Source organism: Natrix helvetica (genome assembly GCF_964273705.1).
Source record: "Natrix helvetica genome assembly, chromosome: 1".
Lineage (NCBI taxonomy): Eukaryota > Metazoa > Chordata > Lepidosauria > Squamata > Natricidae > Natrix > Natrix helvetica.
Window position 1 is genome coordinate 124,709,503 of NC_138548.1, and position 24,794 is coordinate 124,734,296.

Genomic DNA, 24,794 nt, shown 5'->3' on the forward strand with positions numbered 1-24,794 from the left:
TGCCTGTCAAAGTTCATGAAGCAGTTCAGTCTATAAACATGGATGCTTGTTTGTTTCTGCAATAGTATATTCTTAAGCTGTCAGGAAAGTCTCCTATATAAGCCCTTTGAAAAGAAAAAGAATGAGTCATGTCCCTTTGCCCACTTCAGAGCTCTTTTTCAAACAGGCATTTATTTTATTTACAAGGCTTAAAAGCCATTACAATCAAATCTGAGCAGGATGCAATTTCCCAAGTCTGTAACTTGGGTTAAAAAGCAGACAAGATAAATAGACAAATAAATATAACATCTTGTACATCTTGATAAAAAACAAAACAAAACTGAAAACCATAAATCACAATACAACCAAAACGTTGTCAAAGGAATAGTCACAGCAACCCTGCTTCTGCATTTTTGGTGTAGTATTATTCATACTTTTAATTATGATATTTGTCAATTATTTTTGTCAGAATTGCTTTTAATTTTGCTTGATCTATTTTTTTATTTATAAGCTGCCTTGAATTTTTATCGTAGAAAGGTGAGATTCAGTATCTGAATAAATATCTCTGCTGTGCATAGTCTCAAATTAACTACGTTGTATATGATATAGAATTTTTGTTGAGATAATTCATTCTCTCGGTTGCCTTCCCTAAATGCATTTCTGTAAAACATCCCATGTCATCCTCTTTTCCCCTTCATTCTCTTCACTTAACATGGAAAATACATTAATTTTTTAAAAATACCCTGTCATAGTTATTTTATTTTTGAAAATGCTTAAAAGGAAATCTGGCCTACAGTATTATGAGAAGACTATCAGAGGATTGGCTCTGATTCCTTACTGTTGGAGCAACATGATGCCTGCAGGCACAGCTGTATCCGCCGCCGACACTCCCACACTTCCTTTGGCGCTCAGCAGGCCCCTTCCACCCCACCTGGTTTCTTTATCTTCGAAAGCTGGAAATCAGCAGAGTTCAGACTTCAAATCGTGCTCTCATTCACTCCCTACATATATTTAACCTCCACTTGGACCTAGGCCATTTTTCTAAACAAAAAGAAAGAGCATGGAATATCTCAGACCTTGATCTTTTCATTTCTCCTCAGTCTTCCATTTCTCTGAAACTAAAATAAAAGCAAAAAAAAGTTACTGGCAGGTGAGGTAGTAGCAAGGGAATCAGTTTGTTGGCGGGGTGGGGTTGAGGGAGGAAGGGAGGGAAGAAAAAAGAGATAGAAGGGACTGAAAAATCCACTCAACTGAGGAGTGGAATTATATGAGAACAGAAAGGGAAGCTGAAGCTAGGAAAGCTACCGCAGGGAGAGAAACAAATGAAAAGCAACCTTTGAGAAGAGGACAAGTTGTGCTAGTAGCAGGAGTTTGCATAATAATTAGAGTTGCAGTTGTAGAGTATGTCTGAATGAAAGCATTGGAAAGAGAGATTGGGTTTGAAAAATGAAAAAGGTATGTTTCTGAGTGTTGAATGAAGGATAGTGGGTTTTAAAAAAAATATTGTGCAACATCAGAAAAGCTTTGTGTGTTTGAGAAAAACTATTTTGGAGATTTCCTATCTGGGAAAATAATTTTAGTAATCTTGATTTTCAAGTAATGTATTTAATTTTAATCTAGGCATAATTTATGAAAGTTGTCCTGTCCTTATCTTGATGTGAGCTTTCTACTCATTTAAGTCGTTGTAGTTAACAAACCATGCCTTATGGTTTAATGTGTTGTGTGAACTTTGCTTATTGTAGTTTATTCAGAGCAGCATGTCATACCATGCATACCATGTCTTCCCACAATAATGGGACTCAATCATTTTGTGATTGTATCCATGTACCTTTCAAAAATCCAGCTGTATTCATATACTCAAAAAGGTTGATGATACTTCAGTACTGTGTGGTTGAACTTCCCAATTCAGTTTAAAGAGGGATCAAATCCAAGCTTTACTGATTTGTAGATATAATAAAGCAGAATACTCTTAGGGTAGAAAAACTCTCATATTGAATTTATCTACACATATAAGTAATTATCAGATTAGCAAGATAGAATGTACACCTAACAGTTAAATAGCTAATTCATGATCAGGCATACATTTTTCTAATCCTGTATTCATTGATACTTAATGCTTAAGCGGCTGTTCCTGCTCAAGCCTCCCGTTTACTGTCTCAGATCAATTGTTGTTGTGATGGTAGATCTACTTTCATAAACAGATTCTGTTAACAGTTAGCACTTATCTCTGATCCAGTTTGATTATAATCCTGCCTCCAATATTGAAACAACTTTTTTGATCATGTGGCCAAGAGGATGCTGCAATAGTCATAAGTGTGAAAAATGGTCATAAGTCACTTATTTTGGTGTTGTAACTTTGAACGAACGATTAATGAACGATTGTAAGTTGAGGACTACCTATAATATAGCAATAGCACTTAGACATATACCGCTTCACAGAACTTTACATCCCGCTCTAAGTGGTTTACAGAGTCAGCATATTGCCCCCAACAATCTGGGTCCTCATTTACCGACTTTGGTAGGATGGAATGCTGAGTCAACCTTGAGCTGGTGAGAATCAAACTGTTGGCAATCTGTAGTCTGGAGAAGTAGCCTGCAGTATTGCATTCTAATGACCACAGCTCTTAGCATAATCTAGTCAACATGTAATGCTTGTATTACGCAAATTTCACCTACCAAGTCTGTTTAATAAGTTCATGTCATGGTATTCAATACCATGTTCAGCACCATGTTTCTACTTTAACTCTGTTTTTTAAAAATCGTTGCCATAGATTCACTATAGCTAATAATATAATCATTTGCATTTTTTTGTTTGTTTACCAGGAACTGGTCTCTATAGTATTCTCCAATAAATAAATAATGTTGATGCTAGAAAACAAGATTTTATTAGCCTAGCTGTACTCCCATGCCTTCTGCTGTTTTTGTACTTGAAATCAGCAAGGTGATCCCATGGTGAGCACTGTTGATTATGTAACTCTCTCCACAATGGGAAGCATAGTTCAGACCAAACTCTTATCTGCTGTCAGGTTCTGTTTTCAAAGAAATAATTTTCTCTTGGAAATCTATTTGCTACTCAGATGTTTTTACGGAGAACCCAGATGAGAAATCCATTATCACTTATGTGGTTGCTTTCTATCACTACTTTTCGAAAATGAAGGTCCTTGCTGTAGAAGGGAAAAGAGTTGGAAAGGTAAGAACATGGTCATATAACTCTTGAGCAACATAATTTTTAATATTTTAGAATTGTTTCATGACATTCATTCAATCGTCTAAACAAAGGTAGATGATAAGAAAAGAGTAAGGCTGGAAATTCATGGCTTTTTTGTAGCCCATGTCTATTTTCATTTTTTTTTAAAAAAACAAATCTGTATAATAGTTTTAGAAGCCTGGTCAATAGTATTGCTGTAGTTATTATTGGTATAGCCCTTATTTGGAAAATTAGCTACCTTCTTCTACTGTTTTCAATCTCTACCAGGTTACATTATAGTGCCATGGACTTATTTGTTTGTTTGTTTATTTGTATCCATCTTTATTTTTACAAATAACTCAGGACTTCATTGGTTCAATCTCTAGAAGCCAGGTTACATTGTAGTGCTAGGGACTGTATGTATGTATGTATGTATGTATGTATGTATGATGTATTATGTATATATGTATGTATCTCAACTTTGTTACTTTTACAACTAACTCAAGACTTCATTGGTTCCTATTCAGCAATGTGCAGCAGGAGGCTGAAGCAATTGCATCTGCACAAGGTTAGAAGGTGGACAACCCATAATTTGGGGAATTATAGGAAATATCTCGCTTGAACTACAGAGATACCACATAAGGAAAGTCTGCCTTATGGAATGTGTGCATATGTTTGTATATAAATTAATATACAAATGTATGAACTGGAGAATGGAATATGGGCATGATCATTCTTGTTCAACCACTCAACATTTGATGCGATGCTGCCAGTATGAAAGCTGCCAAAGATTTCCTTTTAGAGCCTTACAGCCGGTGGTTCTTATTCTGGCTTGATACCCTTGTGTGCCCTGCAGAATTTCTAATGTGATGAAATCAGACTTGTTGACACTGTGGAAAATTTCCATCTGCAGGATCTGGAAGTTCATAAAGGTCTTACTTAACGTATTTTCAGTAGCAGAAGCAGGTGCCAAGTGAGCTGCAGTATGAGTTGTTTGGGGTTTTTTTTTTCCTCCCCTCAGGTAATGGACCATGCAATGGAGACTGAGAAGATGATTGATAAATACAGTGGATTGGCTTCAGACCTGCTGATGTGGATAGAACGGACCATTACCAATCTCAACAGCCGCAAGTTTGCTAATTCTCTGGCAGGCGTGCAGCAGCAGCTCCAGTACTTCAGTACATATCGCACAGTAGAAAAACCACCCAAGTAAGCATCTTCACCTGGAAGAAAGTGGATTTTCTTTTTCTGAGAGACAGGGAAAAATACGTACGTTATACCTATCTTCATTGTGACTCATTTGGCTGTGATCTGAGGCTCTCAGAAGTGTTGAGTATCATCAACATCACATTGATGATGATGTAATGAATAAGAGGGAGGAGATGGCTTGAAGGAAAAAAGGATATCTTGCAGGCCTGCAGGTTTTTCCCCCTCTTTTTTCAAATTAATGAATTTGGAGAATGTTGATATTAAATCAGATGCAATAAATCATCTGATTTAATATTTCAAGATAATAAATGGAAAAAAAATCTGATCCATTCCCTCCAAAGATGTTAAGTAACAATTTGTGAACCAAATGACACCAAATGTTAGTTTCTTCCAGAAAGTAAAATGTGTAGAAAGACATAGCTTTAGAAATAGAACCTTTATGATATAGATACATTACACAGAGTGAAGACTAATACATACTTACCGTATTTTTCAGAGTGTAAGATGCAGCTTTTTTCCTCAAAAAAGAGGCTGAAAATCTGGGTGCGTCTTATACAGCATTTTTTGCCTCCCAAACCCCCACCCCCTTCGCCAAAATGGCCACGCATTGCCTTATGGAGGCTTTCAGAGAGCTCCTGGGGGCTGGGGAGGGCAGAAATGAGCAAAAAACGGGCCGTATTTTGCCCCTCCCAGCCCCCAGCAGCACTCTATAAGCCCCCATAACGCTATGCATGCAATTTTTTTGACAAAAAATGGGCCCGTTTTCACGAAAAATGGGCTCCTATTGCTCGTTTTTGCCCCCCCTCCCCCAGGAGCACTCTGCAAACCACCCCCAAGGCTATTCATGCCTTTAAAAGGGGGGGGCTGTTTTCGCAAAAAACAGGCCGTTTTCGGGAGGTTTGCAGAGTGCAGAAACTTTTTTTTTCCTTTTGGGAAGCTCTTTAACTGATTGATGAGAATTACACTGATCAAGTGCTGTGCCAGCAGAAATGAAGTCTTAGATGCTGCAGATTGTCAGCGATTTCCTTCTCCAGCACATGGATAAATACACCTGGAAACATCTACCTACCTACCTACTCACTCTCTCCCTACCTACTACTGTATTTCTCTCTCTCTCTCTATCTCCCTCCCTCCCTCCCTCCCTCCCTCCCTCTACCTACCTACCTACCTACCTACTCTCTCTCCCCAACCTATCTACTGTATTTCTCTCTCTCTCTATTTCTCTCTCTCTATCCCTCTACCTACCAACCTACCTACTTTCTCTCTCTCCCTACCTATCTACTGTATTTCTTTCTCTCTCTATTTCTCTCTCTCTATCTCTCTACCTACCAACCTACCTACTTTCTCTCTCTCCCTACCTATCTACTGTATTTCTCTCTCTCTCTCTATTTCTCTCTCTCTATCTCTCTACCTACCAACCTACCTACTCTCTCTCTCCCCCTACCTATCTACTGTATTTCTTTCTCTCTCTATCTCTTTCTACTTCTCTCTATATATCCCTCTACCTACCTACCTACCTACCTACACACTCTCTCTCTCACTACCTACCTACTGTATTTCTCTCTCTATTTCTCTCTCTCTATCCCTTTATCTACCTCCTACCTACCTACTCTCTCTCTCTCTCACTACCTACCTACTGTATTTATCTCTCTTTCTCTCCCTCTCTATCCCTCTATCTACCTGCCTACTTCAAATCCTTGATGCATCTTATACTCCGGTGCGTTTTATACTCTGAAAAATATGGTACATAATAATCAACTCTATTGAATAATTCAAGAGCTAATTCTTAATAAATATTAGTGGAATTGTCCCAAATATCCCTGTATTTGTACTACCCACCTGGATTAGTAGTAATGAGAAATTCTCAAATGTTCAAGTGGAAGATCTTAGGCACACTAATGCTTAAGTGCCGGTTACTGCTCAAGCCTCCCATTTGGTGTCTCAGATCAATTGTTGCTGTGATGGCGGATCTACTTTCACAAACAGGTTCTGTTAGTACTGCTTTTGACAGTAACCGTGGCAATACTCTAATCTCTGCATTTCTTTACCCTGAATGTCTATCATCTAATGTCTCCCCACATAACTGCATCCCCACAAGGGAGGAAGTAGTCCTTGACATGATCACGATTGGGACCAGAATTTCTGTTGCTAAGTTAGATGGTTGTTAAGTGAATTGAGTTTGATTTTTACAACTTTTTTATCATGGTTGTTAAGTGAATCACTGCAGTTGTTAAGTGAATCATGAGGTTATTAAGCAAAACCCGCTTCCCCCATTGACTGCTTGTTGGAAGCCAGCTAGAAAGATCACAAATGGTGATCACATGACCCTGGAATGTTGCAACCATAATGCTGATTGCCAATCACCTGAATTTTGATCATGTGACTGTGAGGTTGCTACAACAGTCTTGCATGCAAGCATCTGTTGTAAGTTTATTTTTTTCAATGCCATTTTAACTTTGAATGGTTGTTAAATAAATGGTTGTAAGTTGAGGTCTACCTATATTTGTAACATAGCTGATTGAAAAGTAGGTTCCCCAAAACCTATTTGGGTTGCTAAAAGCAAAGGAAAGCAGGTGTATTTTTCCTTTGGTGAAAATAAGAAATTGCTGTGAAAAGAAGAAATTGTGACAAATGCAGATTATTCTGAATGCTTAATAATGCTGTTTTTCTGAGATTCCTCCTTCTGCAAATTATGAAACGTACAGTTAGAGGCTTTCTGTGCTGCAGATTAACTATTTCAGTATGGAACAAGAAGTGGGATCTAATTACTGCTTATTCCCTTTCCTACTAAAGAACTGATCAGAAATTCTGTCTGAGTGTCTGTAGGTTTGGATTTCAGCCAATGCCCCTAAAGGGATTGAATTTCAGTATTTTAAAGCCAGCTTTCTTATCTCCTTCCTTACCATTATAAAAGTTGCAATAGCCACTTCAAACACTAATTAGCCCATTGAAAGGATACTTCATGTACAGCATTACTTTTTAATTATTTTGTTGAGAACATGATTCAAAAAAATGTACTTCAGTGACATGGTTGCATGCATTACATCACTCTTCTTTGAGATTTTCTAAGCTCTAAAGATACTTTCTTATATTTGTCTGTTCTAGATTTCAAGAGAAGGGGAATTTAGAAGTTCTGCTTTTTACCATCCAGTCCAGAATGCGAGCAAACAATCAGAAAGTGTACACGCCTCATGAAGGAAAACTTGTGTCTGACGTCAACAGGGTAACTAAAAGACAGCCTTTTAATACAGCCTTAATTAATTTCTCTCTCTCTCTCTCTTTCTTCATTTTTAGTTTGATGGTTGGAAAAGTGGGAAAACCATTTGTTTACATGTAAAAAATTACAGGTTCAGTCTTGAATTTTATGTAGCAGGCCAAGAAAATTTCTGAAAGGAGTACAAATACTACACTCTTAATCATGTTCTAATTTCATTCTGTATTATCATATGTCATTATAGAAAAACTGTAAATGGCAGATTGGGAAAGATATTGTGCAGTTAATATAGCTAACATGGAAAAATAGACTTACACTTACCGTATTTTTGGAGTATAAGGCACACCTTTTTTCCTCAAAAAAGAGGCTGAAAATCTGGGTGCGTTTTATACACTGAATACAGCATTTTTTGCCTCCCGAAGCCCTGCTCCCTTCACCAAAATGGCCATGCAAACCCTTATGAAGGCTTTCAGAGAACTCCTGGGGACTGGGGAAGGCAGAAATAAGAAAAAAAATGGGCCGTTTCCCCCCCCCAGCCCCCAGCAGCATTCTATAAGTCTCCATAAGGCTATGCATGCAATTTTTTTGATAAAAAATGGGCCCATTTTTGCTTGTTTTTGACCCCACCCCACCCCTCCAGGAGCACTCTGCAAGCGCCCCCAAGGCTATTCATGCCTTTTATTTGGAAAAAAAACGAGCCCGTTTTTGCAAAAAAATGGCCTTTTTTCGGAGGTTTGCAGAGTGCAGAAACTTTTTTTTTCCTTTCTGAAAGCTATTTAACTGATGAGAATTATATTGATCAAGTGCTGTTCCAGCAGAAATAAAGTCTTGAGGTTTGTCAGCAATTTCCTTCTCCAGCACAGGGATAAATGCACCTGGAAACATCTACCTACCTACCTACTCTCTCTCTGCCTACCTACCTACTGTATTTCTCTCTCTCTATCCCTCTACCTACCTACCTACCTACCTACCTACCTACCTACCTACCTACACACTCTCTCTACCTACCTACCTACTGTATTTCTCTCTCTCTCTCTATCCCTCTACCTATCTACCTACCTACCTACCTACCTACCTACCTACTCTCTCTCTCTCTCCCTACCTATCTACTGTATTTCTCTATCTATCTCTATTTCTCTCTATCTATCCCTTTATCTATCTACCTACCTACCCTACCTACCTACCTACCTACCTACTGTATTTCTCTTTCTTTCTCTAGCTCTCTATCCCTCTATCTACCTACCTACTTTTTTTTAAATTTGCCTCTTCAAAACCTTGGTGCGTCTTATACTCCAGTGCGTCTTATACTCCGAAAATACGGTATCTAATAGAGAAATTTCTGTAATTTATTTAGAGTGTGTTCTTATTTGCACAGGCCTGGGAGAAGTTGGAAAAGGCAGAGCATGAACGGGAACTAGCACTGAGAAATGAGCTTATAAGGCAGGAGAAGCTGGAGCAGCTTGCCCGACGCTTTGATCGCAAGGCTGCAATGCGAGAGACCTGGCTAAGTGAAAATCAACGCCTTGTGGCACAGGTAATAAAGAACTGTCTGGGACTTTGCAAGGTGTGTAATTGTGCTTTCTATGAAAACCTTCTGTACATAAAACATTTAATCTGAAGCCAGAAAGTACATTTGTAAATAATTATTTTAAGACTATTTTTTAAAAATAGAAACACAAAACGTGAATGAAGCTTGTCCTCTTGGGGAATACTGTTTCTTACATTCAGAACAGTTTATGGCCTGAAGCATGTGGGAATTTTGTGTACGTGTGAGCAAACATCTCCCACTGAATAATATAAACATGAATCAAGTATATACATTCACCAGAATATCCCTAGTAGCCAATATCTAATATATAAAGTAAAATGATTTTTCACAAGCTTTGAGTTTTTGCAAGACGTTTTCTGAATGAGGGGGACAGTTTGGTGGAAGTTAGATGGAAGATAAATCCAGAAATAGGTGCAAAACTTTTAGACAGTTATGCATGATACGTTTTCTAGTCCCACTTTAGGCATGAAAAACCAACTGGGTGACATTGGTCCAGTCACATATTCTCTCAGCCCAGCCCACCTTGCAAGGTTCTTGTGGGGAAAATAGGAAGAAGGATAATTTGGTTTGTTTGCTGCCTTGAGTTATTTATAAACAACAATAAAGGTGGGATAAAAATCAAACAAATAATAAAATGTAACTCGATTTGATCAAATTACACCAGCAGTTTATTCATGACTATGTGAGTTTCTAATGAGTTTCTAGTGAGATGTATTTACGATGGATTCTTCAAAATATCCTTTGTTCTTTGAAAATGACTCGCTTTCTTGTTTTGTACTATTGTATACAAATAGTACAGTCCTACTTTGAATGTGCTATTTGTATACAGTATTGCCATTTTTTGGATCATGTGTTATCCTGAAAATTGAATGTATTACCAAATGTTTCATAAATTATAATGAACAGAATTTTATTGGATAAAAGTATTGACCTGCATATGATGCAGTTTTGTGGTTCAGTATTTCGCCATACAGGAGCAGGAACATCACTTGTCCAAGGAGTTTAAAGGTCAGATTTTGGAGTTGTTTGCTTCAATGCAGCTTTACAAAGTGTAGTGGTGCCCTGCTTCTTTTTTGCGTTGCAGTACCTCTTCAATCCTACATTTGGAGTCAAGGTGGCTCTGCAATGCAGCATCTTTTGCCCACCCTTTCAGCCTACTATCATGGGTAATTACAAACAAACAGGTCATTAAAAACCCCATATTTGCCCCAAAACTGTGCTGTGTTATTTTACGGATGCATCCCATTTTGTGATGCTCAGTGTGAGAGATAACAGGCAGCGAAGGATATTGTTGACAAAACGATCTTTACTTGTGACAGGATAACTTTGGAAATGACTTGCCAGCTGTGGAGGCAGCAAAGAAGAAGCATGAAGCCATTGAGACGGACACAGCTGCCTATAAAGAACGGGTACAGGCCATAGAGGAGGTGGCCAAGGAACTGGAGGTAGAGAATTACCATGACATCAAGCGCATCAATGCTCGCAAGGACAGTATCCTGCGACTCTGGGAGTACCTCTTGGAACTGCTGCAAGCACGGCGCCAGAGACTGGAGATGAATCTGACACTGCAGCAGCTGTTTCAGGACATGCTGCATAGCATCGACTGGATAGAGGAGATCAAAGTAAGGAGGGGCCTGAATAAGACTTGGTGGATTGCTGGAGATAAATTGGAAAATGTGGATAAAGGCCCAAATGCTGCATTATAACACTGGTTTAAGTTATTGAATCTTGCCAGGCTCCTTAAAGTCTGATAAAAAACATATAATGAAAAACAACACCTCAGACTGATAACTGACCAACTTCCTTAGCATTGATTATACTAGCCAGTTCTCTACAAATATTTTACATTTTACAAGCTGTTTAGAAAGCTACTTTGAAATGCCACTTGGTTAAGGCATCTTATCAAACTGGCACCCACCAGCTGTTCTGAATTTACTGTACTTTCTATACATTGTTCAGAAGCACCATCAGGTAGAGCATATTTTAATAATTTGACAGGATGTTGCAGAATAGCAGGGTTGGGAGGGAACTTGGAGGTCTTATAGTCCAACCCCTTGCTCAATCAGGAAACCCATTTCAGACAAATGGTTGTCCTATCTCCTCTTAGAAACCTCCAGTGTTGGAGCACCTACAACTTCTTGACACAAGTCATTCCCCTGATTAATTGTTCTAACTGTCAGGAAATTAGTTCTAGGTTGGTTCTCTTCTTGATTAGTTTCCATCCATTCCTCCTTTCATGTGCTTTGGAGAACAGTTGACTCCCTCTTCTTTGTGGTAGCCCCTTAAATATTGGAACACTATTATCATGTCACCACTAGTTCTTTTTTTCATTAAACTGGATATATCGAATTCCTATAACCGTTCTTCATATGTTTTAGTCTCCAGCTACGTTCCCTCTAAGGTGTGCGGCTGCGCTAGCGCGCAGGTGGCAAGAAAACACCGCGCAGCAGTTTTCAACTGCCGCGCAGTGATTTCTATTGCCACAGGCTTTGGAAGCTGGGGAGGTCCTTTGCAGGCAGCTAGAACGGGCCGCCTGCAAAGGACTTCCCCAGACTTGCTTTGAGGAGCACGGGGCGACTGAGGCTAGTTGTGAAGCCCCAAAGCCCCCACCGCCACCGGAAGAACTGCTACCACCTCCTCCTCCTCCTCCTCCTCTAACAGGCAGCACTGCCGGATTTGCTGCCCAGCGCTGCGGCTGAGATGAAGCCGCCAAAGCTCCAGCCGGCATCTCCGCGCGTGGCAGCGGTGCCTCCCCTCCGCTCGGAGCAGCTGAGCTCAGTCAGCGCTGGGTTACCCCTGCCCCCTCCTCCTCCTCCGCTGTGCTTTTGAGGAGCCATGAGGCTGCAGGAGCCAGTAGGAAGGCGGGGGGGAGCAGGGGAAAAAAGCCTCATGGCTCCTCAAAAGCACGGAGGAGGGGGAGGGGGCAGAGGTAACCCAGCGCTGAGCTCAGGAGCAAATCTGGTGATTCTGTTGGAGGAGGAGGAGGAGGAGGAGGAGGTAGCAGCAGTTATTCTGGTGGCAACTCGTACTCGTCGGCATCTTCAGCAGAAGCCCTGCCCACAATGAAGAAAGCAAAGATGGAGCAGATCCACGCAGATGACGTCGCTGCAACATGACTGGAGGAGGAATTCTGGGAGTTGAAGTCCACAAGTGTTAAAGCTGTCAGGTTTGAAGACCTCTGCATTTTTTTTCTAGGGGTGGAAGGGTCTTGTAACTTGACAGCTTTAAGACTTCCATGCTTCAAATGCCAGAGTTCCTGAGCCAACAGGACTGGAGGAGAAATTCTGGGAGTTGAAGTCCACAAATCTTAAAGCTGTCAGGTTTGAAGATGCCTGGGGGTTTTTTTCCCTAAAGGGTTAGGGGTGCAAGGGTCTTGTAACTTGACAGCTTTAAGAGTTGCGTGCTTCAAATGCCAGAGTTTCTGAGCCAACATTTTGGTTGCTAAGCAGGAGCGTTGTTAAGTGATACTGATATTATATAACACTTTGAATTAAGCGGGTACCTTGAAGAAACCTAACTTTGAGTTTCAAATAATACTGATTTCGTTGTTGTCTTAGGTGACATCTGTGAAAAAAATTCGGGTGCTCAGGCATGAAAATGTGCCGCTCAAACACTATACTTTTCTGCTCACATCGAAAAAAAATTAGAGGGAACATTGGTCTCCAGTCCCCAAATCATCTTTGTTGATCTTCTCTGCACTTTTTCTAGAGTGTGAAAATCTCTTCTATATTGTGGCAACCAAAACTGGATGCAATATTTGAAGTGTGATCTTATCAAGGTGATAAAGTGATATTAACACTTCATGTGATCTTGATTCTATCAAGATTCTATCAGCTGCAGCACACTGCTAGCTCATATTTAAGTGATTGTCCACTACGTAAGATTCCAGGATTTGAGCCAGGTATTACCTATAATATACCTGTGCATTTGGTTTTTCTTGCCTACATGTAGAACCTTACTTTTCTCTACATTGAATTTCATTTCGTTAGAGAGTGTTCAAATCTGTCAGGATCCTTCTATATCTTAAGACTGTCTTCTGAAGTGTTGGCTATTCCTGCCAGCTTGGTGTTGTTTACAAATTTGGTGAGTTCCCCTTCTATCCCCTCATCAAAATCATTGATGAAGATATTGAAGAGTGCTGGGCTTAAGATAGAGCCTTGGGGTACTACACTGCATACTTCTCTCTATGTAGATGCAGTTGCATTAAGGATTACACATTGAGAGTGGTTGATCAGCCAGTTATGAATCCATCGGGTGATGATGCTATCTGACCTACATTTTTCTATCTTATAAGTAATAGTTTGTGGTCTTCTGAATCAAATGCCTTACTGAAATCCAAGTATATTATATCCATAGCATTTTGCTGGTCCACTAATTTTGTCACTTTGTCAAAGAATGCAATAAGATTTGTCTGGAATCTTCTCAGGTATTCATGTCAGGCTGATAAGTCTGTAGTTTCCAGGATCCATTTTTTTCTTCCTTTTTTGAAGATGGGAACTACATACTCCCTTTTCAAATCATCTGGTAGTTCCCCAGTGCTGCAGGATGTTTGAAAGATATGGTTCAGTCGTTCTGAGATCATGTCTGCCAATTGCTTCAGAACCGTGGGGTGCAATCCCATGGGAGTACAATTTGGGAGTACATGAGAGTACCATTTCCATTGTTTCAAAAGATCCCGCTTCCGTTTCTCCATTCAAATTTGTCTTCCCAAGTGTCTTCTCCAACAGGATTCAGAATGCCAGGTTACAGTCCCATAGGAAGAGACAGCTGTGTGCCCATAAAATAAATTTATCTTTCCCTGAATTGTTTTTCTTAAACATGGATTGTTTCTGCTTCTTTTCTTAGGTTCATCCTAAACTGCTATTCCTTTAAAAAAAGTGTGTGTGTGTGTGTGTGTGTGTGTGTGTGTTTGTGTCAAGGGTTCACTCCATACTTAGTTGTTTAAAAGAAAGGGAAATGCAATTTCTTTTTACATTTTTTTTCAGGTAAAACTTTCATCTCCTGAAACTGGGAAGCATCTGTTGGAAGCAGAAGACTTGCTTCAGAAGCATAAGTTGATGGAGGCTGACATGGCTATTCAGGCAGAGAAGATTCATGCTGTCAATGCAGCTGCCCTTAAATTTGCCAATGGAGATAGTAAGTGTTTGCCAGATTGCTAAGAATGAACGTATCATTGGGGTTTGCGTCTATATAAAAAGAGAAAGGATGACGAGGGACAGCCTATATTTAGCCTCTGGAAAGCTTCTTTTCTTATTGGTTGTTTGGAATGAATGCTTGTATACACTTTGTCAATATTTTTATTGATTGTTTGAATGAATTACATTCAACTAGAATCTCTCTTGATTGTAAACTTGAGAATCGTAGGTGATGGACGTGTGCTTTAGAATTATAGCTAGGTTATGGATCTATGGTTCCTTGAACTGTGAACACAAGGACTGAATGATGTAACTTGAATGATACTGGAAAGATTTCCATAGTGTTGCTCAGTATAGTAATTGCCAGTTTTTGCCCATTTCTTTCACAGTCTCAATTTTTCCTTCTGGAATGTCTTCCTATATAGAGAATATGACATATACTCATTATGGCATTTATGAATAATATAACATTCATCTAATGGGTTATTGTGGTTTGAATGCTGACTTTGCTAGTGTTCCTGGTTCCTGACTTTTAGAGTACTTGTGGCATTACTGATAAGCTTCTGCTGCTAGTTAGAAAGAAAGAAAGAAAGAAAGAAAGAAAGAGAAAGAAAGAAAGAAAGAAAGAAAGAAAGAAAGGGGAAAAACCTTGAACTTGTTTTGTTTCATTATTATATAATTATATCTTCTAATATAATTATTATATGATTATATCCCTGGTATATTTCTATAATAAGACTTGCCATGTACTTTTAAATATTTATATTCAGTACAATTACCAGAAAAGGTGCCAGTCTTTTTAAACAAGCACACCACCATTCCTGAAATGTTTCCTCTTTTATTCTTTGGTGGGTTTGCATTGCTTCTCTTCCTAATTGCAAGTCATAAATTCCCTGATTTTGAAACCAGCAAAAATTATAATTTAATAATTATTAAATTATTTTTCACATTTATTGTATGAATTGTACCCAAAAATTTAAACCATAAGATGATTAATGTAAAGGAAAGTGTGTTCTGTGTTAGAACTACTTGTACTTTTTGCCTACCTACCATGTGCAGGTTATCAACCATGTGATCCCAAAATAATCTGTGATCGTGTGAACCTCCTGGAACTATACTACCAAGAGCTGATTGATTTAGCTGCAAAGAGGGAAGCTCGTCTTCACCAATCCAAGCGCCAGTGGAAGTTCTTTTGGGAACTGGATGAAGCTGAAAGTTGGATCAGGGAGAAAGAGCAGATCTATTCTTCCCTGGACTATGGGAAAGACCTCACCAGTATTCTCATTTTACAGAGGAAACATAAAGCTTTCGAGGATGAGTTACGTGGCCTAGGGGCTCACCTGAAGCAGACCATCAAGGAGGGAGAAAACATGATTGCTGAGAAACATTTTGGAGCATCAAAAATCTGCAGCAGGATAGAAGAAGTGAAAGCTCTCTGGTCCCAGTTGCAGGAATTGGCAGCTTTCCGCAAGAAGAACTTACACGATGCAGAAAGCTTTTTCCAGTTCCAGGTAGATGCAGATGACTTGATGGCCTGGCTCCAAGATGCTAATCGGCTAGTATCCAGTGATGATGTGGGACATGATGAATATTCCACTCAAGCCTTGGTTAAAAAGCACAGAGATCTCTTGGATGAAGTAGCAAACAATAAGAAAATTATGGACAACCTGTATAGGCAAGCACAGAGCTTCCCTGCTGAATTCCGGGATGTTCCAGGATTTGAGAACAGACTCAAGGCTATCCAGACAATGTATAATGAGGTGGTTTCTCTGGCAGATCTGCGAAGGCAGAAGCTACAGGATGCTTTGGATCTCTATACTATATTAAGTGAGACTGATGCATGTGAGCTTTGGATGAGCGAGAAAGAGAAATGGCTGGAGCATATGGAGATTCCTGATACCTTGGAAGATCTGGATGTTGTACAACATAGGTAAACAATATCATTTTTTAAATTGGATTTTCTTTTATCTACTTTTAGGAAAACAGATTGTGCCTTAGGTCATATTTATGCAGAAATATTGAACATTCAAAACAGTTCACAAGTGTGTGTAACCCCAATTTACATACACAAATATTTTGCGCTGTAAGTCTGCAACAATGTTTACCAGCCCAAAACAGGCATGAAAGGAGATAGGGCCGTGATGGCGAACTTATGGCACGGGTTCCACAGGTGGCACGCAGAGCCATTTGTCAGGGCATGCAAGGCATTGCATTGTCAGCTGGCCAGCATGCATGCACCCGCTGGCCAGCTGACTTCGGCCTTCTTTTGAGGCCATTTTTTGCCCTCCGGAGCGCAAAAACCAGCCCTATGGGCAAATCGGAAGTTCAGGTACATACTTTAGCCCTCTGGAGCATTCAGTAGCCTTCAAGAGGGTTCCCTGAAGACTCCAGAGGGCAAAAAACGATTCTACTGAAGGTCTCTGAAGGCTCTGGAGGGTTAAAACCGGCCCTGAAATCGACTTTCCTGAACTTCCGGTTTGCCTGTAGGGCCAGTTTTTCGCGCTCCAGAGGCTTCAGAGAAGCTCCTGAAGCCTCCAGGGGGCCTGGAGGGGGAAGGCTGTTTTCATCCTCCCCAGGCTCCTATAAAACCTCTGGAGCCTGGGGAGAGCAAGAAAAGCATGCCAAAAATGGGGGGGGAGCGCTGGTCGTGCGCGCATGCACGCTGGGGTCATGCACATAGCATTATGGGTGTGGCACGCTCACACACAACCCCCCTGCACTCCCCCTGTTTTTGGCATTCAAGCCAAAAAAGGTTCGCCATCACTGAGATAGGGGGATTGGTACCATAAACATTCGAAGTATGAATACTTGACTTGATTCCTTAAACATAAACACAGACCTTCTTTCACAAAATTATAAATAGAATCCTAAATTCAAAAATAATTAAATAGTGGTAAGAGATCTTCCCTAACTTTTTGGGTGTTCCGAATAATGAATCAAGGTGAGAAGCAGTGAAACACAAGCTCTATTTGTTGATTCAGCATCCCCAAGAACTATGGTACTCTTTTTTTGAAGATAGCAATCTTAGCTGTAGAACCCTCATATCATGATCCAACACAATTATATGCTATTGGATATATCAAAGAATCCTTTTTAGGAACAGATTAACATATGATTTTCCCATTGTTGATATGTATAAACACAATTTGCAGCTGAAATTGACAGAGAGAGATAACTTGTTTATGAATGAATGATCAAATCAATTACCGTATTTTTCAGTGTATAAGACGCACCAAGGTTTTGAAGAGGCAAATTAAAAAAAATTAGGTAGGTAGTTAGAGGGATAGAGAGGGAAAGAAAGAGAGAGAAATACAGTAGGTAGGTAGGGAGAGAGAGAGAGAGAGTAGGTAGGTAGGTAGGTAGGTAGCTTGGTAGGTAGGTAGGTAGATAAAGGGATAGATAGAAATGGAGAGAGAGAAATAGAGAAATACAGTAGGTAGGGAGAGAAAGAGAGGGTGTAGGTAGGTAGGTAGAGAGATAGAGAGAAATAGAAAGAGATAGAGAAATACAGTAGATAGGCAGGGAGAGAGAGAGAGAAATACAGTAGATAGGTAGGGAGAGAGAGAGAGAGAGTGGGTAGGTAGGAAGGTAAATAGAAGGGGAGAGAGAGAAAGAGAGAGAGAGAAATACAGTCGGTAGATAGGGAGAGAGAGAGTAGGTAGGTAGGTAGGTAGGTAGGTAGGTAGGTAGGTAGATGTTTCCAGGTGTATTTATCCATGTGCTGGAGAAGGAAATCACTGACAATCTGCAGCACCTAAGACTTTATGCTGGCACAGCACTTGATCAATCTAATTCTCATCAATCACTTTAACTAAAGAGCTTTCCGAAAGGAAAAAAAAATTTTTCCACTCTGCAAACCTCCCCAAAACAGCCTGTTTTTTTAAAAAGGCATGAATAGCCTGGGGGGGGGGGGGGCTTGCAGAGTGCTCCGGGTGGTGGTGTCAAAAATGAGCAAAAACCAGCCTGTTTTTTGTCAAAAAAATTGCATGCATAGCCTTATGGAGGCTTATAGAATGCTGCTGGGGGCTGGGTGGCAAAAAAAAGGCCTGTTTTTTGCTCATTTCTGCTCTCCCCAGCCCCCAGGAGCTCTCTGAAAACCTCCGTAAGGCTAGGCATGGCCATTTTGGTGAAGGGGGTGAGGTTTTAAGAGGCAAAAAATGCTGTATATGACGCACCCAGATTTTCAGCCTCTTTTTGGAGGAAAAAAGGTGCGTCTTATTCTCCGAAAAATATGGTAATTCAGGGCAGGTACAGATTATTTTGATGTTATTTCTGAGGGCTACTTTATGTACTATTAAATCCATATTGAGTAAATTATGTTATCTGAGATGAAAGTAGTATGCATTTTGCAGTGGTAACCAGAGTGACTGATACGTTTATATAGCAAAAATCACACACAATTTTCATCTGCATAGTGTTTCCCAATACTGATTTCTTGATAGGAAATGTAAATGAAATTAAAAGGATAACAGTGAAGAACTGATAAACATTCAGAAGTCTGAACAGCCCAAAGTAACTGTTTATTTTTACATGTCCAGAAATTAAACTTGTTATATATACATTCATCAGAACATATCTCTGCAATCTAAGACATGAAAACAATTTTTTTCAGATGCTGCTTTTATGTTTAGATTCTCCTCCTTCTAGACACAATCTAGCTACTGTGCATGAGACCTCATCATTGTTGTCATTGTCATTTTACATATAGGATTTCTCATTTAACAATAATAATTGAGACCAGAATTTCCATCACTAAGTACCATGGGTGTAAAGTGCAACATCCCATGACTGCCCTGCTTAGCAATAGAAATTACGGCCCTACCAGTTGCTGTCATTAAGTGAGTCACCATGGATTGTTAAGTAAGCACTTAGACACCATTTGTGACCTCCTGCTGGCTTGCCCATTGACTTTGCTTATAAGAAGCTTGCAAACAAACTTGCAAATTAGGATCACATGATCACAGGATGCTGCAAACTCATAACTGCAAGCCGGGCACCGATCAATTGGATTGTGATCACGTCACCGTGGGGATGCTGCAATAAATGTAAGTACAAAGACTGTTCATACGTATCACTGCAACCAGCACCATTGTAAGTTTGAATGGTCATTGAACGAGTGGTTGTTAATTTAGGGACCTGTATATTATACATAACTGGGACCCTAGATGGCATTTCATACCAGGTTTTTATGTGGTTGGTTTGGTTTCATTCATTCAAAGTGTTTTCTTGCAGGTTTGATATTTTGGAGCAGGAAATAAACAGCCTGGCTTCTCAGATTGAAGGGGTCAATAGAGCTGCTAGCGCTCTAATAGAAAGTGGCCATCCACGCAGTGGGAAAGTGAGGCAGTGCCAAGAGCATCTGAATGCCAGGTAATAGATTCTCTTATTTTGTCCAATTGTTTCTTCACTGTTGTTTTCCAAATATTGCTATAAATATGCAAAGATAAATAGTCAGTTTAGCTATGGCTATAATTTGTCTAGGCAAACAAGGTAGACTGTGGGAATGCCATTTGTTCTCTTCCACCATATAATGCATTGCTCCCAAACGTGGATTTCTGGAAAAGAGAAGGAAAGGGAGCAGGTAAAATATGTATCTTTATGGTGAAACAAGATTTTCATCTACGCTTATTTTGGGATAAATAAATGTACTTCAAAACATCATTGCTACTACCCTGAAATTATCACCTCTCTTTCTGGTTCTTCTCTTGCTTAATATTTGGAGCCACTTTCCCAGCTTAGGAGTCACAGCCCCAAGTGGTCCTGCCACCACTGGGACCACTTTGGCCTTTACTTTCCACATCCTCTCCAGTTCTTCCTTCAGGCCCTGGTACTTCTCCAGTTACAATTACTCTTCTTCCTGATGTGGCTGTCACTTGGCACCAGTACATCTATTGTTACTACTGTCTTCTGGTCCTTGTCTACTACCATGATGTCTGGTTGATTGGCCAGTATTTGCCAGTTTGTCTAAAAGTTCCATAGGGGTGTAGCTTTCTTATTTTCCACAACCTTTAGTGGGATCTTCCATCTAGTCTTAGGTGGGTATAGCCCATATTCTGTAGAGATTTCCCTGTACACAAAGCCAGCTACTTGACTGTGCCACTCAGTGTATATTGTTTCTGCTGGCATCTTTCACCTTCCCACTATGTGTTGGATTGTCTCTGAGGCCTCTTTGCATAGTGTGCAACTTAGGTGTTGTCTAGGATGTGGTAGACTCTTATTTCTATGGATCTGGTGCTTAGTGCTTGTTCTTGTACTGTTATGATTAGTGCCTCAGTACTGTCCTTTCATCCAGCCCTTTCCATCCACTGGGAGGATTTCCTGATGTCTGCCACCTCAGCTATATGTCAGTGGCACATCTGCAAAGTCTTGTCTTGACATGGCACTTCCTCTGTTTGATTTTCCTCCCACATTTGCTGCTGCCCTAGCAGCTCATCTTTGGGTACTATCTTACTGATGTACTCTTGGATGCCCTGAGTTTCATCCATGATAGTGACTTTGACACTCATCAGACCCCTATCAATCTCCTGTCTGTCTATCTGTCTGTCTGCCTGCCTGCCTACCAACCAACCTACCTACCAACCAACCTACCTACCTACCTACCAACCTTTCTACCTATCATGTGACATTAAAGAAGGGCACTTATTTAATCACAAAAATGCTTATTTTGTTTTGTCTCCTAGGTGGAAGGTCTTCCAGGAAATGGTGGCTCAAAGGCGAAAAGCTGTTGATTTTGCTCTTAGCCTCCACAATTATTGTGTTGATTGTGAGGAAACCAGGAAATGGATCCTGGAAAAAACCAAAGTCATTGAATCTACACAAGACCTTGGTAAAAACCTGGCAGGCATGATTGCCATGCAGAGGAAATTGTATGGCATTGAACGTGACCTAGCAGCCATTCAAGCCAGGCTTGCTGTTCTGCAGAAGGAGGCCCATCGCCTTGCTGAAGAACAGCCTGATCTAGCTGATGATATCTATAGTCGACTAACAGCTGTCTCTGGAGTCTGGCTGGACCTCCAAAATACTTTACAATCCCAGGAAGCTTCCCTTGGAGAGGCCAGCAAATTGCACAAGTTTTTGCAAGACTTAGACGACTTCCAAGCATGGCTCTTCAAGGCACAAAAAGCTGTTGCTTCAGAAGAGGTGCCCAACTCCTTGGTAGAAGCTGAGCATCTCTTGCAGCATCATGCTGCAATTAAGGAAGAGATTGATCAACACAAAGATGTTTACAGCAACGTTAAGAAGATAGGAGACAGAGTAACTCAGGGTCAGACAGATACAGAGTATCGGCAGCTGGAGCAGCGGCTAGAAGGCATGGAGACAGGCTGGAATGCTTTATGTAAAATGTGGGACAGTAGGGAGAAATTCCTCAACCAGTGTCTTGGCTTCCAAGAATTTCTTAAAGATGCAAAACAAGCGGAAATCATGCTTACCAATCAGGTAATGTGTTTTAACATTGTGTCACAAGGTTGTGTCCTGGTCCTTGAGTATTGTGAATGGCATGTTGTTCAGTAATAAGAGATCACATTTGCAGACTGGGTAATATACATGTACAGGTAATCCTTGACTTATGACCATAACTGAACCCAAAATTTCTGTTGCCTAAGTGAAACATTTGTTAAGTGAGTTTTACCCTATTTTATTACCTTTCTTGCCACAGTTGTTAGTAAAATGGTTAAGTAAATCTGGCTTCCCCATTGACTTTGTTTGTCAGAAGGTTGCAAAAAGTGATCACATGACTCTGGGACACAGCAATGGCCATAAATATGAGTCAGCTTGCCAAACATCTGAATTTTGATCACGTGAGACCATGGGTATGCTGCAATGGTTGTAAGTGTGAAAATCAGTCATAAGCCACTTTTTTTTCAGTGCTGTTGTAACTTTGAATAGTCACTAAATGAACTGTTATAAGTCGAGCACTACTTGCATGTATATAGCCTATATAGCATGGGCTTTTATGTCGTCTAAGCATATCAAATGGCCCAAAAAGGATTGCCTGACTATTCAGTGCCACTTACATTATATATTCATTTATTTGCATATATTCAGAAACAGAAAAAGCTAAAAACTAGGTTTAGCAGCTGGCACACTCAAACCTTTTAATAAGTCATAGCCTATAATGATGTCTTTTCCTATAGTTATCATTTATATAATAGCACCATCAAATTAACTTTAATAAGCATGAACTGAAATCATTTTTATATCTGGTATAAGGCATCAGTATTTTTTAACTGCCTATGTTGTATTTTCACTTTCTTTTTAAAAAAAAACATCTGGTTTAGGAATATACACTAGCCCACACTGAGCCACCAGACACCTTAGAAGCATCGGAAGCTGTGATACGGAAATTTGAAGATTTCCTCGCTAATATGGCAGCTAATGAAGAAAAAGTTACTGGCTTGATAGACACCGGGAGCAAACTTGCTGCCGATGGGAATATTTACTCTGACAAAATTATGGAGAAAGTTCAGCTGATTCAAAAAAGGTGATTTCAGTATGAAAGTTCCATTAATTCAGACCTATCGTTTGCATGTGCAAAAATTGAGTCTGAAATGGCAAGTCGCTATTGTGGAGGAAGTAGGAAAACAGTAGGAAATGTTAAATAATAGCGTTTTTGTCATTTTTAGACACAGGACAAATGTCACAAAATCACAAGAGGCATTTGTGTTACTAAAGGACAATAATGACTTGCAAAATTTCCTACAAAACTGCCAAGAGGTAAGTATTTTGAATTTTGAACTAGCTACTACTGCTAATCTAGGATGAGTCTGTGCTTATCCTTTTTCCCCCCAAGAGAGGCCATAGTTTTGGTTGATGCCAGTGAGAGATGATTTCATTGTTTGGGGGTAGGAATATATGGAGTGATTGTAGGGGTTGGGGCTAGTGAGGACTTCAGGTGGTGCTGGGAGCCACAGCTAAAATGCCACGGGATTATTCTTCCACCTACTACCCAGTGAAGGTTGGTGTGAGTTAGTATGACTAGTAGAATGGTGACAGTGGAGCAGGGGGAGGGAGGTCATGGCCGGTAGAATGGAGACTGGAGACTGGTATAATGGCAGAGACAGTGGCACAGGGGGAGGGATGTCAGGGTGGGGGGTAGACATCCACCTCATGGGGTGTAAGGCAGGACAACCAATTCAAGTGGTGATGGGTAGGGGTAGGAATGGGATCAAGAAAGCAGGGCATTACAGGGGAAGGCACCCCGATACTTAATACTGGTGATGTGTTCTTTTCCCTCCTAACTAATGCCAAGACCCTGGGCAACAGACCCTCAGATATCTTTCACTGCTGCTGCTGAAGACCACACTTATTTTTCATTTTCTTGGGGAAGAACAAGCTGACCTGCGTGCATTACTAAGACCTGGTTAACACCAGAAGAGGATTTTCTCCTTTCAGAGATGTGTCCAGTGGGATTTAGGATCTGGCACCAGTTAAGGCCTCAGGGGCAGAGGAGGGAATGTAGCAGTTGCCATTCAGGAATCTCATTTGGCCTTTGGAAGTTATGCTCCCCAAATTTCCAGATGTGACACTGTTCCTGAAGTTGAGCCTGTGGAATCAGTTGGGAGTGTTACTGCTGCCATCACTCCAGACACTCCCCGTGGTTCACAGAGGAGTTGAGGGTGTTGCAAAGAGCCAAGAGACAGCTAGAGCACACTGGAGGAAAACAAAGAACCGATCATAGGGCAGAGCCCCTATTAAGGCCTACCTCGTGGAGGTAAGAGTAGAGAAACGTATTTCTCCACTCTTGTTACATCCACAGAGTGCTGCCATTTATAAGGCCATGCGGAGGAATTTGTCAAGCACCTGACAGATAAAATCACTCAAATTTGTTCTCAGTTGGAATCCAGGCATGGAGCAGATTCATTGGAGATGCCCAGGGAGTGAACTCACCCAGTTATGTGGGAGTGGTTTCAGCCTGTTGGACTTGAGGAAATAGACAGGACCCTTGGGGCTGTTAGTGCAACGATTTGTTCATTAGATTTGCAGGTGGGTCCATGCATTCATTAATATATTGCTGCAGGAGGGGAATTTCCATGTCTGAACCTTCACTGGACCCCACCTGCTTGAAAAATTCCCATCCAATGTTTCACCTCCCCTTTTAAGAGAAGATGGTGGAAAAAGTCATTGTGCTGCAGCTTCAGAAGGTCTTAGATAAAATGGATTGTCTGGACCCCTTTCGGTTATGGGTAGAAACAACATTGATCACACTTGTAGATTGGGGTAGTGCATCCATCCTTGCCCTTCTTGGCCTGTCAGCTGCTTTCGATACCATGAACCATGGTATAATTTTGAGCTTGTCACGATGTTAAAAGGTTTGCTAGGCCTGAACTGCCTAAACTGACACTCAAGAGTTAAACTAAGAAAGAGTTATTGCGCAGGTCATAAAAGTTCTTATCTGAAAGTGATTTATTGCGCATGCGTTTACACATTCCAGAACAAAATTCTCTTCTTCTTTGTTCGGCTGCCAGCTTGGCAGACGTAGCTTTTATTATCAAAATGTAACAATTAGTTATTTTCTGTTTC

The 24,794-nt window shown here is 40.4% G+C and overlaps 1 protein-coding gene across 9 annotated transcripts in view; it reads left to right on the forward strand.

Annotated features, from left to right (window-relative positions):
- SPTB (spectrin beta, erythrocytic) overlaps positions 1 to 24,794 on the forward strand; it is a 138,792-nt gene that overhangs the window by 65,867 nt on the left and 48,131 nt on the right. For 7 of the 9 annotated variants that reach the window (XM_081954310.1, XM_081954308.1, XM_081954312.1 and 4 more), the window contains 11 exons: positions 3,057 to 3,169; positions 4,188 to 4,375; positions 7,481 to 7,598; positions 8,965 to 9,123; positions 10,458 to 10,760; positions 14,124 to 14,274; positions 15,333 to 16,203; positions 19,506 to 19,643; positions 20,954 to 21,710; positions 22,553 to 22,755; positions 22,898 to 22,988. In XM_081954310.1, coding sequence (XP_081810436.1) covers positions 3,057 to 3,169; positions 4,188 to 4,375; positions 7,481 to 7,598; positions 8,965 to 9,123; positions 10,458 to 10,760; positions 14,124 to 14,274; positions 15,333 to 16,203; positions 19,506 to 19,643; positions 20,954 to 21,710; positions 22,553 to 22,755; positions 22,898 to 22,988 — 3,092 coding nt within the window. Of the gene's footprint in view, positions 1 to 870; positions 1,130 to 1,200; positions 1,435 to 3,056; positions 3,170 to 4,187; positions 4,376 to 7,480; positions 7,599 to 8,964; positions 9,124 to 10,457; positions 10,761 to 14,123; positions 14,275 to 15,332; positions 16,204 to 19,505; positions 19,644 to 20,953; positions 21,711 to 22,552; positions 22,756 to 22,897; positions 22,989 to 24,794 lie in introns of those variants that run through there. The other 2 variants (XM_081954316.1, XM_081954315.1) reach the window with 2 other exon arrangements.